We start from the raw sequence: 14,589 nt of genomic DNA on the forward strand, positions 1-14,589 counted from the left end.
AAACTCAATTAGTATTTGGTAGCATTGCCTTTAAATTGTTTAACTTGGGTCAAACGTTTTGGGTAGCCTTCCACAAGCTTCCCACAATAAGTTTGGTGAATTTTGTCCCATTCCTCCTGACAGAGCTGGTGTAACTGAGTCAGGTTTGTAGGCCTCCTTGCTCACAAACACTTTTTCAGTTCTACCCACACATTTTCTATAGGATTGAGGTCAGGGCTTTGTGATGGCCACTCCAATAGCTTGACTTTGTTGTCCTTAAGCCATTTTTCCACAACTTTGGAAGTATGCTTGGGGTCATTGTCGATTTGGAAGACCCATTTGCGACTGATGTCTTGAGATGTTGCTACAATATATCCACATAATGTTCCTGCCCCATGATGCCATCTATTTTGTGAAGTGCACCAGTCCCTTGTGCAGCAAAGCACCCCCACAACATGATGTTGCCACCCCCGTGCTTCACGGTTGGGAGGGTGTTCTTTTTGGAGAAATGTCGTACTTTTTGGAGAAATGTCCTCTGGTCTGATGAAACAAAAATAGAACTCTTTGGCCATACGCGTCGTTATGTTTGGAGGAAAAAGGAGGAGGATTGCAAGCCGAAGAACACCCTCCCAACCGTGAAGCACGGGGGTGGCAACATCATGTTATGGGGGTGCTTTGCTGCACAAGGGACTGGTGCACTTCACAAAATAGATGGCATCATGGGGGAGGAACATTATGTGGATATATTGTAGCAACATCTCAAGACATCAGTCGCAAATGGGTCTTCCAAATCGACAATGACCCCAAGCATACTTCCAAAGTTGTGGAAAAATGGCTTAAGGACAACAAAGTCAAGCTATTGGAGTGGCCATCACAAAGCCCTGACCTCAATCCTATAGAAAATGTGTGGGTAGAACTGAAAAAGTGTTTGTGAGCAAGGAGGCCTACAAACCTGACTCAGTTACACCAGCTCTGTCAGGAGGAATGGGACAAAATTCACCAAACTTATTGTGGGAAGCTTGTGGAAGGCTACCCAAAACGTTTGACCCAAGTTAAACAATTTAAAGGCAATGCTACCAAATACTAATTGAGTTTATGTAAACTTCTGACCCACTGGGAATGTGATGAAAGAAATAAAAGCTGAAATAAATCATTCTCTCAACTATTATTCTGACATTTCACATTCTTCAAAAAAAGTGGTGATCCTAAGACAGGGAATTTTTACCAGGAGTAAATGTCAGGAGTTGTGAAAAACTGAGTTTAAATGTATTTGGCTAAGGTGTATGTAAACTTCCGACTTCAACTGTAGATGCAGTATCTAATACATACACGGAGTGTTCAGCTCTTTCATAACATAGACTGACCAGGTGAATCCAAGTGAAAGCTATGAACCCTGATTGATGCCACTTGTTAAATCCACTTCAATCAGTGTAGATGAAGGGGAGTAGACAGGTTGAAGAAGGATTTTTAATCTTCGAGACAATTGAGACAAGGATTGTGTATTTGTGCCATTCAGAATGTGAAATGACAAGACAAAAGATGAAAGTGCCTTTGAATGGGGTATGGTAGTAGGTGCCAGGCGCACCGGTTTGAGTGTGTCCCGCTTCCTCCCTGAGCGTGCGCGCACGCACGACGTCTATTTCTTTGGGCACAAGCACTGTTCATGACATAAATTGTTCACACCATTCTTGTTGTTCGAGAGAACTTTGCAGGTTTAAAGCTTATTTCCTGCAATTCTACACATTTTGTCATTACATTTGGGGTGCAAAGAACATTAAGCAGTTTTAAAGCCCATGTCTAATGTGCATTCATGTGATATTTGTGTGACCAAAAAATTACAACAAAATATATGGGCTTAAAAACCTAAATAAAAAATGGGCTAGTTGATCTGGACATTTCTGACAAGTTATAAATAGCTCTCTAAGGTATGCAATGACTGACATGACAAGAGGAACTGATGATGCACTACCCAATTTAGAAATTACACCTTGTGCATTCTACTATTACAACTTTCAAGAGTAATTTTAAAGCCAGACTGAGTTGCTTAAAAATATATATACATATATATTATTTTTTAGGGGGGGGGAGTGCAAAACAAATATTATTGTTATTATTATTTTTCATAACAGCAATTTTTATCTCGTATTTCAGCGCCAGTATGTTGAACAATGGGATGCTGATAAGATCAAAATCCATGTCGGCAATGAGCTTCCAGAGCTTGTGCTGGCCAAGGCCAACGCGATCACCCTGAGCAACGTAGGTCCTCCTTACTTTACCTCAATCTGTTTTCGTTCACTCAAATTGATCTAGTTTTAGCTATATCTATATATGTACTGTATATCTGTCTAATCTATGTATCTCTCAACCTCTTCAATGTTTTGTGACTCGTTTTTTAAACGCTTGTTCTTTCTCCTTTTTATAGAAACTGTACAGACAAGGATTTGATGATACCATCAAGAAGGGCTATTACCTTCCTGTCGATGCAATCTCCGTCAAGGCTGCCAAGCACGGTAGAGAGATTATCAGCGATGTGAGTACTGTATTTTTGTCCCTCTTTTTTCACATGAATTTTTGTTCATAATTTGACCGTTTCCAAAGCCTTAAGCTACATTATCATTGATGTAAGCAAACCTTTTAAGACATTTTCCTAATTATTAAAGTGCTAAGGAAGCGTTATACTAATAACCATTTCTGAATTGAATTCCTGAATCAATTAATGAAAGTGAATTACTCAGGCATAAATACACTTGGAATGTCTTCTGAAACACTGATACATTTATAAGGAAAGGACGTTCAATAAGTGCACCCTTGTCTGACTGAAGTTGGTACACAAACTCAAAAAATGATATTCTGATCTCTTTCAGTACAAGTACAAGGCTGGATACAGCAAGCAGGTTGGCCACCACATTGGAGCACGCTGCGTTGAGGATGATCCTCTGCTCATGCTGGCTATTAACTCAGCTAAGATTGCCAGTGATGCCCTGTACAAGAAGGACTTCCACCAGTCCAAAACCAAGTTCCACCTCCCATTGGACATGATGGCCTTTGAGTTGTGCAAGAAGAACCAGATCCAGGTCAATGACTTCAACTACAGAACCAAACTGCACAACTGGACCTGTTTGCCAGACTCCAGTGATGTCGTCCATGCCAGGAGGGTCTACGATCTGCATAGTGACGTAAGCTTCTTCTCCATATACTGGATCAAATTCTTGTTTCTTTTCCATTAACCACTTACAATTGTTTGTATGTCTACAGTAAGTGTGATTGTGTTTTTGATTGACTGATGCTTTCCACCCTTCAGGCTGTCTACCATGCCGACATGGAGTTCATTCGAGGTACTGGCTGGGTCCCCATTGGCTCTCTGGACGTGTTGAAAGCCAAGAAAGCTGCAGAGATCCTGAGCGACCGCCTCTACAAGCAGAAACCAGATACTCTTAAATATACCACCGACATGCACTCCATGCCTATGGTGCTGGCCAAGGCTAATGCTGAGATCATGAACAAGGTTGGTGAAATGTTCAATACATAAATGCTTTTTGAACTATGTCTCTCACTCAGATCAGTGGTTTGGATGGTCAATCTTGCATTTCTGGTTGCTTGTTCCAAGAGTCTTTGGGTCTGACAATTGCGCTATTAAAATGGCATGTAATATTACCTTATTCTTTTCTTATAACATAATAATGTTTTCTCTTGTTTTTCAGGGCAACTATGTTGCACAATGGGATGCTGATAAGATCAAAATTCACGTCGGCAATGAGCTTCCAGAACTTGTGCTGGCCAAGGCCAACGCGATCAACATAAGCAACGTAGGTCCTCTTTGCTTCCTTTGCTACATACATTACTATATTACACTTTCAATAGCTGATGTGTGGCCAAAGACTTTATCTGAAGCTCTAGTAATTAATAATATCTCTAGTACTGTTCTAGTAATTATTAGTAATGTGTTGGCTTTGTTTCTAAGCTGTGTCTCTATATACTTTTTCAGAAAACATACAAATCCGAACTGGAGGAGATGTACAAGAAGGGCTATGACCTGAAAAACGATTGTATCGCCATCAAAGCTGCCAAGCATAGTAGAGAAATCATCAGTGATGTGAGTACAGGATATGTTCCTCCTTTTTTCATATTATTTGAAAAATGTCAAGCAGTTGATGCAAACAGATTATCATAATTTATGTGATGTTGACTTAAAGTACAAGTATATACTATTTTGCCTTTATACAGTACAAGATGTCAGTACTTATTTTGTATTCACATTATCACAAAGGAACTGACTATATCAATACTGTGTACACTTTTAATTTACTGAAATCCCCATTACATACTTTCTACCTTTTTGGTTCGGTATAGTACAAGTACAAGGCAGGCTACCGCAAGCAGGTTGGCCATCACATTGGAGCCCGCTGCGTCGAGGATGACCCTCTGCTCGTGCTGGCTCTTAACTCAGCCAGAATTGCCAGTGATGCCCTGTACAAGAAGGACTTCAACAAATCCAAGACCAAATTCCACCTGCCAGTGGACATGCTGACCATTGAACTGGCCAAGAAATGCCAGATTCAGGTCAACGACTTCAACTACAGAACTCGCCTGCACAACTGGACCTGTCTGCCAGACTCTAGTGATGTCGTCCAGGCCAGGAAGGTCTATGCTCTGCATAGTGACGTAAGTAGATTATGATCACTCATTAAGATTATGAGGTGTCGTATGGGCTACACCTATCATTTCAGACAAATATTATACCGCTGACGTTTACTTCCTGACCAATTGTTCTCTCTCTGTTGCTCTCATATAAAACAGGCTGTGTACAGGGCTGATTTGGAGTGGCTCAGAGGCACTGGCTGGGTCCCTATTGGCTCGATCGACGTTGAGAAAGCCAAGAAGGCCAGCGAAATCCTGAGCGAGAGGAAATATCGCCAGCACCCAAGCAACTTCAAGTTTACCGCCAAAACCGACGGCATGCCTTATGCCTTGGCTGCGGCCAATGCCCAGATAATGGACAAGGTAAAATTACTTATTTTTTTCTAGTGTGGAGGGAGATTGAACTCAGGTATACATACATTCAGATTCACAGGATGGAGAGACTAATATTGAAAACAGAGGAATAGTGAAACACATTATTTTCTTATAACATTTCCATCCTTTTCTCATATTTCAGCGCCAGTATGTTGAACAGTGGGAGGCTGATAAGGTCAACATCCACGTCGGCAATGAGCTGCCAGAGCTTGTGCTGGCCAAGGCCAACGCGATCATCCTGAGCAACGTAGGTCCTCCTTACTTTGCCTCAAGCTGTTTTCGTTCACTCAAGTTGATCTAGTTTTATCTATCTATATGAGCTATAGGTCTCGCAACCTCTTCAATGTTTTCGATTTTTGGTGTTATTTCAGAAACTCTACCGTGAAGGATTTGACGAGATGATCGGACAGGGCTATCACCTGGATAAGGATGCCATTGCTGTCCAACATGCCAAGAAGGGCAGAGAGATCATCAGTGATGTAAGTTTGTATATCCATCTCCTCTGAATGAGCATAGGCAGCAATCATTAAAAAAACAACTCGATACTTAGCTAGTCCTCTCTTTTTTCAGTACAAGTACAAGGCCGGCTTCCGCAATCAGTGTGGCCACCATGTTGGAGCCCTATGCATTGAGGATGACCCTCTGCTTGTGATGGCTGCCAATGCCGCCAGGATTTCCAGTGATATTCTCTACAAAAAGGACTTCCACCTCACCAAGACCAAGTTCCATCTCCCACTTGACATGATGTCCTTCGACTTGGCCAAGAAAGGCCAGTCCCAAATCCAAGAATTCTCCTACAGAACTAAACTGCACAACTGGACCTGTATGCCAGACAACACTGATGTTGTCCAAGCCAGGAAGGTCTACGATCTGCATAGTGACGTAAGTACACAGAGAATTATAGTCCAATCCGTATTGTCTATTGCTGGATCCTAACCTATTGACCATTGAAGTTCAACCAACTATTACACTACTATCCCATCAGGAGTAATGATTACCTGAACCATGGTTCCTTTCTTCCAGGCTGTGTACAGGGCTGATCTGGAGTGGCTCAGAGGGTGCGGCTGGTTGCCCCAGGGTTCTGTGGATGTCATTAAGGCAAAAAATGCCCAAACCATCCTCAACGAAAGGCTGTACCGCCAGCCCCCCAGCTCTATCAAGTTCACCAGTGTCATTGACTCTCCAGAGATTGTCCTGTCGAAGCAGAATGCTGAGACCCTCAGTGGTGTGAGTACTTTGTTTTTTCCTATTGAAGTGTCCTTCTTGAGTAGCCAAACCTAACCTGTTATCTTGGTCTCTTTGTAAAAATGCATTTCTAGTAACAGCAGAGATCGAGATTTTGTGAAATATAGAGCTAGTCTGCGATAACAATGGTTGGATTTATCATTAACTCTTTGATTGTGTGTGTTTGTTGCTTTTCACAGAGGAAATATAGAGAGGTTTGGGATACTGAGAAGACCAATATCCACCTGAACAATGACCTACCTTCTATTGTGCTGTCCAAGGCTAATGCTATCGCCATCAGCAACGTACGTCTGGTTCACTGAACACTTTGCACACTGCCAAAGCACATACTGTGTCTTTTGTTTAATTTAATCTATTTTCAGAGTGCAATGAACATATTCAGTCAGCAATAATATAAAGACATTGATTCAGATACACATATAAAGAAACCTGTAGCGATTTTTGGTTCATATGCATATAACAGTATGCCCAGATATTATTATTTGACTCACTGACTCAATGTTCTTTCCATTTCACAGAAACTGTACACTAAGGATTGGGATGCTGACAAGGCTAAGGGATACCACATCAAGGAGGATGCCATCGCTGTGCTGAAGGCCAGAAAATCTAGAGACATCATCAGCGACGTAAGAGAAAATAACTGCGTCCATTTCATTTAGGTCACTTGATTCAATGGAGTCAGTGGAATTAACTCCCTGATCCCCCCTTTTTTCACTCAGTACAAATACCACGAGGGCTACCGCAAGCAGGTTGGCCACCACATTGGAGCCCTCAGCGTCAATGATGACCCTCTGATCATGTTGGCTCTGAACTCAGCCAAAATTGCCAGTGATGCCCTGTACAAGAAGGACTTCAACATGTCCAAGACCAAGTTCCACCTCCCAGTCGACATGCTGACCATTGAACTGGCCAAGAAATGCCAGGTCCAGGTCAACGACTTCAACTACAGAACTCGCCTGCACAACTGGACCTGTCTGCCAGACTCCACTGATGTCGTCCAGGCCAGGAAAACCTATGATCTGCAGAGCGATGTGAGTTCCTCTTTTTATCCCTCTATCATACTGTAATTATATGGTCATGATAATGTTTTATGTGCTATATTCGCCTGAGAGTATTTCAGAGACATCCTTATCTCATACATCTTTGTTGATTTTAACCCTCTGTTCAGTCGTATCTGGGAAAGGCAATCAGTATTTAGTGGCACGTTGACCCCTATGCCAATACAAACACCCTGTTGTCTTTTCCCAGGCTGTGTACAAGTCTGATCTGGAGTGGCTGAGGGGATGTGGTTGGAACCCCCATGAGTCTGTGGAGGTCTTGAAAGTGAAACACGCCCAAGCGGTCCTGGCTGAAGTAAGTAATACAATATATGTCATGTAATAATTACATATATGAACTTGAAAATAATATAATATAGTAATATATGCCACCAAGCGTCTGTCATCTACCTGATAATTTTAATTGTGGACAGAAAAAGGTTCATATGCAATGAAATTGATTGACGCTTGATGTTGGTTTGACTGTTGTTGCCGATGTTGTCTTGCAGAGAGGTTACCGCGTCAAGTTGGATCAGCAGACGTTCACGGCTCCTGTGGACCGAATGGACCTGGTTTGCGCTAAGAACGCTGCAGATATCCTCAATGAGGTGGGTGGGGACATGGGCCAAATCTTACATGTTACAACACATGAAAGAATCACAATGTTTTTTTTCTGTTGGGAATGGCTATCAAAATGATGAAATAAAAACGTTGGACTATTGAAGCAACTCTTAATAGAGCCAATAATAATCATCATAAGTACAATACTAATCATTTGCTTTTGTGTTTTGATTTTGTGCAGGCTAATTACCGTGCACTCTGGCACACGGAGAAGACTAAGTACACGATCACAGACACCCCAGTACTGGCAACAGCAAGAGAGGTGGCCAAGAATCTCCATCCAGTAAGATAACTCTTCTTTCTTTACATCAAGCCTTTCCCTACACCCGCAATAACATCTGCTAAATATGTGTATGTGACCAATACAATTTGATTTGATTTGATCAGGGTGCTCAGACATTTGAAAAGCTCAAAATGCCTTTTCCAGTCTGAATAAAGCTTCAACAATACTGAAGGTAGAGGGGAACTCGAAGAAGAAATGCTCATAAGACATGGTGTAGTCACAAAATATTACCATTACTTCCTGTAATTTACGGTCCTACTTCCTGTAATTTACGGTCTATCTTACCGTTCACAGAAACTGTACACCAAGGACTGGGATAAGGTCAAAGCCACCGGCTTCTTCATGCCCGGAGATGCTGTTCCCATCAAGCAGTGCATCCACAACAATAAAGTCCAGAGCGATGTGAGTATCACTGTTTTCACCTTTATTTTAACAGGTTATTGAGGTCAAAAATACTTATCTCATCTGAATGTAAATGTAATGGAACAGTAAGTGTCTGTTCACTCCTGATAAAGATAACATTAACTACATAATTTACTTAAGTTCCTAACTTTATAGTGTTTAAGTGACTCAAACTATCCATTCACTCAATACCGTTTTAATTCTAAATGCTTAGATCTCTATTGCAGTATGTATGAATAAACAGTAAATTAAATCCCACTGAGTATGGCACTTTGAAATTAATTTTATAATTTTATTAGGATCCCCATTAGCGGACACCATGACGTCAGCTTATCTTCCTGGGGTCCAACCTAACAAGACATTACAAACAATTACAATTTACATTAAGACATAACCGACATTCAACAAGTTTGTTATGACATACATTTAACATTCAGTAGATGCTCTTCAGAATAAGTCTCTGTCCAGTCATATGGTCCATCGCATTAGATGTTCTTTTATTATTTTATTGAAGGTGGATTTACTTTTGTCTCCTGAGAAATGTGAGTTGGTTAGGAATTCCATTCAGTGATGGCTCTGTAAATTACTGTAGATATGAGGAGATTTGTCCTTGGTCTGGGGGTTATCAGATTACCTAAACTTGCCTGTGTGGTTTGGTGGTTATGTTTGTTGCTGGTATACACTAATTTGTATAAAAAGTACTTTGGTTTCTTGAAAAATATTACGTTCCTCAAGAAATTCAAAAGACTGCTAGTAATTTGCTTTCAACAGGAAGCCATGATGATGCATTCCTTTAAAAAAATTAAATATGGATAGAACAATGAGGAGCTAATCTGGCAGCCCTGTTTTTTAGGAGCTGAACAGTACTCTAAGTGTGACAGGACCAAAAATGAAATCACCTGATTCAAAATGCTGGATGTTAAATACTCAGAACATTTTCTTGTTATAGCAATGCCCTTACCCATTTTAATGACAATGTTATCTATATGCTCAGATCAGGATAGAGCTGTGTCCAACGTGACGCCAAGTAGTTTGGTCTATTTAACTTGTTCTACAGGCATCCATTCATCGCCAAATTTAATTGAGGGTCACCAGCAAGTATATTTCTTGTACCAAATACAATACTTTGACACTTGCTTGTTCTCTTTCACAGCACAAATACAAGGCAGAATACCGTAAGCAGGCTGGCCATCACATTGGAGCCCGCTGCGTCGAGGATGACCCTCTGCTCATGCTGGCTCTGAACTCAGCCAAGATCGCCTCTGATGCCCTGTACAAGAAAGACTTCAATAAGTCCAAGACCAAGTTCCATCTGCCAGTGGACATGCTGTCTTTCGAGCTGGCCAAGAAATGCCAGGTTCAGGTCAATGACAAACACTACAGGACCCATCTACACAACTGGACCTGTCTGCCAGACTCCACTGACGTCAAACAGGCCCGCAAAGCGTACGACCTTCAGAGTGACGTGAGTAGAATATCTCCTCTCTTTCTCTCTCTCTCTCTCTCTCTCTCTCTCTCTCTCTCTCTCTCTCTCTCTCTCTCTCTCTCTCTCTCTCTGTCTCTCTGTCTCTCTGTCTCTCTCTCTCTCTCTCTCTCTCTCTCTCTGTCTCTCTTGCCCCATCTCTCTCTCTCTTCTCTCCCCGTCTCTCTCTCTCTTCTCTCCCCGTCTCTCTCTCTTTCTCACCCCCGCTCTCTCTCTCTCTCTCCCTAATAAAATCAGGAAAATACCTAGAGATAAAATGATGGTTTGTCTAACTCTCCTCTGTCTGTCTGCAGTTTGTCTACAAGGCCGATCTGGAATGGCTCCGTGGCTGTGGATGGATGGCTGCAGACTGTGTCGATCACGTCAAAGTTAGGAATGCCCAGAAGATCATGAACGAGGTAAGCTCCTCTATCTGTATCCAAGCTGTTTTTGGTATGGTTATTGGTTTCATTGGGCACATTCTGCTCCTCAAATGTCAGTCATTAGTACTGCATGTGTTTGCTACCCTTCAGGGAATTCTTACCACGTCTCTCTCTCTACTGTCTTTTTGCAGAGGCTTTACAAGAAGGATGCCAAAGACAACTTTGCCAAATACACACACATCGTGGATCGTCCTGAGATTATCCTGGCCACCATCAATGCTTTTAACCTCAGTGATGTGAGTGAATCATTTTACGAGTTTAGCTTATACAGTATGTTAAGAAAAGACAAAAAACGACTTACAGTCTTTGGATGTCTTTTGTTGGATGCACATTTTCTCTGTTTCAGATAGCCTTTGACCCATACCTAAGCTTAGAGAAACATGAGGATGTTGTGTTGTGTGGGTTGTTTCGATTTGATCATGACCTGTGCCTATATGTCCTTCTGTTGTAAAGCTGAAGTACAAGGAGACCTTCAACGCAGAGAAGGGCAAGTACATCGGCTCAGAGGACACACCCCAGCTGGCCCATAGCAGAGAGGTCGCCAAGGTCATCAGTGAGGTAAAGTACTCTACATCCATATGATTTGGTCTTCATAGGAACACCTATCTGCACAAATGTCCAATTTTATATGCAAATGATATTTTTTATAATGTTGATAATAATTGTAATAATATTGTTGAAACTAATACATTTTAAAATGTTGATGTTATTAAAAAAAAAAGTTTTATCTGTAACTTCTGATTTTGACATTGAGGATTGTTTTGATGTCATTTGTAGAAATACTACAAACTGGCCTGGGATGAAAGCAAAGCCACTGGTTACCAGCTCGACCCTCAGTACATTCCTGTAGTCGGAGCCAAGAAGAACAGGGAGATCGTCAGTGACGTGAGTCTAATTTACATCCTCTTGACAATCAACAATACAAATATTATGATTAACTATAAAGAATATGATGATTATTACTATAAGTGTAAGGGGTGCGTAACCGGTGGCAGGGAAGTCAGATGCAGGAGAGCAGAACTAAGTAATAGCCGAAGCAGTTTAATAGCAAAACCAACGGCATAAAGAGTAACAAGACATGGGTAAAAAAAAACGTTGCGCACCGGTCAACATGTGCACAAGCACTTACAACAAACAATTCCGCACAAAGACATGGGGGGGAACAGAGGGTTAAATACACAACACATAATGAGGGAATGAAAACCAGGTGTGTGGGAAAACAAGACAAAACAAATGGAAAATGAAAAATGGATCGGCGATGGCTAGAAGACCGGGGACGTCGACCGCCGAACACCGCCCGAACAAGGAGAGGAACCGACTTCGGCAGAAGTCGTGAAAATAATATATATATAATATTTAAAGAGCAACAAACACAACGGACTTTAGTACTATTAAATCTAATTCAAATAGTTAAATGCGTGTTTGTTAAATGATTAACTATAAAGAATATGATGATTATTACAAACAATCTTATAAACTGGGTGGTTCGAGCACTGAATGCTGATTGGCTGACAGCCGTGGTATATAAGACCGTATACCACGGGTATGACAAAACATTTATTTTTACTGCTCTAATTACATTGGTAACCAGTTTATAATAGCAATAAGGTTTCAGGGGTTTTGTCGTGCCTAAGAACAGCCCTTAACCGTGGTATATTGGCCATATACCACACCCCCTCAGGCCTTATTGCTTAAGTAACTGCTAGTGGTTGCATATGTTGTTGTGGTAACGGAGCTCTTTACTCCCTGCAATCATTGATGACAATAGTTTTTTTTCCTTTGAAACTGAAACCTTTCAGGCTAAGTACCATGACGCCCATGAGAAGGCCAAGGGCCACTACCTGGCTGGCACTCTGGTGGACTTCCCTGAGGTGATACGCTGTGGAGAACAGGAGAAACAGAAGGGCCTGGTAAGATATGATACTGCTATATTACTATAGTATATCTACACTATATCTAGTAAGAAATAATACTGCTATAATACTTTAGTGTATCTACAGTATATCTAGTAAGATATAATACTGCTATAATACTGTAGTATATCTACAGTATATCTAGTAAGATATAATACTGCTATAATACTGTAGTATATCTACAGTATATCTAGTAAGATATATTATACTGATAACCTACACAGCATAATCTAGTAAATCACACACAAGATAATCCGCTCGCTACGTTCTCTAAAGATACAATAAGACAACAGCAGCTCATCATTAAGAATTTGTTCTTAAATGACTTACCTGTATAAATAAACTCCTTAGATATGCTTTCCTATGTATAGTTCTATCATGTTCTTCTATTTATTTATTTTTCTTCCATTTAATATGTTTTTACTTGCTTATATTCTTATTTTGTTGTTGCAATGTTGAGAGGTGAACCTGCATGTAAGCATTTAATTGTACTCTGTACAACACGTGCATAGGACAAATACACTTTCATTTGATTTGATTATATTTTTGATTTGAAAATAATCCACACAGTGCACTGTTCTTTCTTCCAGAGGGATTACCAGAAGGAGTATAACACCAACAAGATCAAGAACCACATCCCCGCTGACATCATTCCCAACGTGGTGGCTAAGAGGTCTCAGGACATGCTCAGTGATGTGCTGTACCGCACCTACCTGCACAACTGGACCTGCCACCCCGAACAGGAGGACGCTATCAGAGCCCGCAAGAACAATGAGATCCTGAGCGATGTACGTTTCAAGATGAATAGATTTTAAAGTGTATTTCGCAAAAGGACACAACACATCTTTAGTTAGCTACACTACCCCACACTATCACAGTATTTGTAAAATCATATCAAATCCAACTATCTGAACTCTGCATTGTGGTATTGTCTATCTGTTTGCTAGGTGTACTACAAAGATGACCTGAACTGGATGAAGGGTATTGGTTGCTATGTCTGGGACACACCTGAGATTGTCCGCGCCAAGAATGCCTACCTGCTGCAGAGCGAGGTGAGTAGCAAGATAACTTACTGTCATTTATACCAATGATTTACCTAGTCTTTTGTTTGCTATTGATTGAATACCAGTCTATCATAAATGGATAAATACATATATATTTTATCATAAAAAGACTTTAAGACAATAAAAAATAATAGTGATAGAGACTACTTCAAAAGGAGTATTCCTGCTTGGGGACTATGGTTTATTAACCCTCTGCATTTGTTTTCTTGCAGCTCAAATACAAAGAGGAGGGTAAGAAGGAATTCAACAACTACTCCATCGTGACAGACACCCCTGCCTATGTGACTGCTATCCTGGGTCACACCTGGGCCAGTGATGTGAGTGTCAGATGTACTGTACAGAAATAAATACTATACTATACTACACATCACTTCTAATAGTATAGAAATGTATAAAACCCGCTTTGTATCAAAACATATGCTCTTTATCTCAACAGCTGAACTACAGGGAGGCTTACCATAAGGAAAAACATATGTATACCACAATTCTGGATACCTACGACTACGTACGCAACGCCAACCTCAAGCACATCTACAGCACCGTAAGTGTGGCTCTACTGTAGACGTACACTGTGTCTCCAAATACTGTAATGTTTACCTATTAGGATTGAAATGCTTCATTTATGATGTTTATGTTTTCTTTTGTGTCATCTAGAAAACGTATACATCTGCCTGGGACCAGATCAAGGCTAAGGGTTACACGCTGCCATCAGACTCCCACGCCATGAAACACGCCAAACAACAGAAGGTCATCCTCAGCAGTGTGAGTTCAACTTATCACCCAACGTATCACCCTTTATAGTCTAAGACCCTTTTGACTTTTGATGTTCCTCATTTGCTTGAACTTGTTGTTTAGGATTATCAGTCGTCACATACATAAAAGTTGCATGTACATTGTCAAAGCCCACTACCCAAACCTACCCATATGATGTCCTCCCCTATAGGTCAAATACAGGGAGGATTATGAGAAGTTCAAGTCCCTCTACAGTCTGCCCAAGTCCCTGGAGGACGACCCAGAAACTCTCCGCTGCCTCAAAGCCGGACAGATGGGTCTTGACGTAAGTCTTGTTGCCTTTTTTCGTTATCGCCTCTTTACTTTACTGTCTTCCATATGGCAGTCAAACACAT

At 41.0% G+C, this 14,589-nt stretch overlaps 1 protein-coding gene across 18 annotated transcripts in view; it reads left to right on the top strand.

Moving 5' to 3' along the window:
* neb (nebulin) overlaps positions 1–14,589 on the top strand; it is an 89,969-nt gene that overhangs the window by 31,407 nt on the left and 43,973 nt on the right. For all 18 annotated transcript variants that reach the window (XM_071355343.1, XM_071355360.1, XM_071355344.1 and 15 more), the window contains 31 exons: positions 2,131–2,235; positions 2,402–2,509; positions 2,844–3,155; positions 3,281–3,484; positions 3,681–3,785; positions 3,965–4,072; positions 4,330–4,641; positions 4,777–4,980; positions 5,135–5,239; positions 5,364–5,471; positions 5,563–5,874; positions 6,016–6,219; positions 6,417–6,521; positions 6,756–6,863; positions 6,957–7,268; positions 7,486–7,590; positions 7,784–7,882; positions 8,077–8,178; positions 8,473–8,580; positions 9,734–10,045; positions 10,357–10,461; positions 10,617–10,721; positions 10,939–11,043; positions 11,263–11,370; positions 12,285–12,395; positions 12,989–13,186; positions 13,346–13,450; positions 13,675–13,779; positions 13,899–14,003; positions 14,117–14,224; positions 14,406–14,519. In XM_071355343.1, the coding sequence (XP_071211444.1) occupies positions 2,131–2,235; positions 2,402–2,509; positions 2,844–3,155; positions 3,281–3,484; positions 3,681–3,785; positions 3,965–4,072; positions 4,330–4,641; positions 4,777–4,980; positions 5,135–5,239; positions 5,364–5,471; positions 5,563–5,874; positions 6,016–6,219; positions 6,417–6,521; positions 6,756–6,863; positions 6,957–7,268; positions 7,486–7,590; positions 7,784–7,882; positions 8,077–8,178; positions 8,473–8,580; positions 9,734–10,045; positions 10,357–10,461; positions 10,617–10,721; positions 10,939–11,043; positions 11,263–11,370; positions 12,285–12,395; positions 12,989–13,186; positions 13,346–13,450; positions 13,675–13,779; positions 13,899–14,003; positions 14,117–14,224; positions 14,406–14,519 (4,707 nt within the window). The remainder of the gene's footprint in view (positions 1–2,130; positions 2,236–2,401; positions 2,510–2,843; positions 3,156–3,280; positions 3,485–3,680; positions 3,786–3,964; positions 4,073–4,329; positions 4,642–4,776; positions 4,981–5,134; positions 5,240–5,363; positions 5,472–5,562; positions 5,875–6,015; positions 6,220–6,416; positions 6,522–6,755; positions 6,864–6,956; positions 7,269–7,485; positions 7,591–7,783; positions 7,883–8,076; positions 8,179–8,472; positions 8,581–9,733; positions 10,046–10,356; positions 10,462–10,616; positions 10,722–10,938; positions 11,044–11,262; positions 11,371–12,284; positions 12,396–12,988; positions 13,187–13,345; positions 13,451–13,674; positions 13,780–13,898; positions 14,004–14,116; positions 14,225–14,405; positions 14,520–14,589) is intronic.

The sequence above is a fragment of the Salvelinus alpinus genome, chromosome 20, assembly GCF_045679555.1.
Source record: "Salvelinus alpinus chromosome 20, SLU_Salpinus.1, whole genome shotgun sequence".
Lineage (NCBI taxonomy): Eukaryota > Metazoa > Chordata > Actinopteri > Salmoniformes > Salmonidae > Salvelinus > Salvelinus alpinus.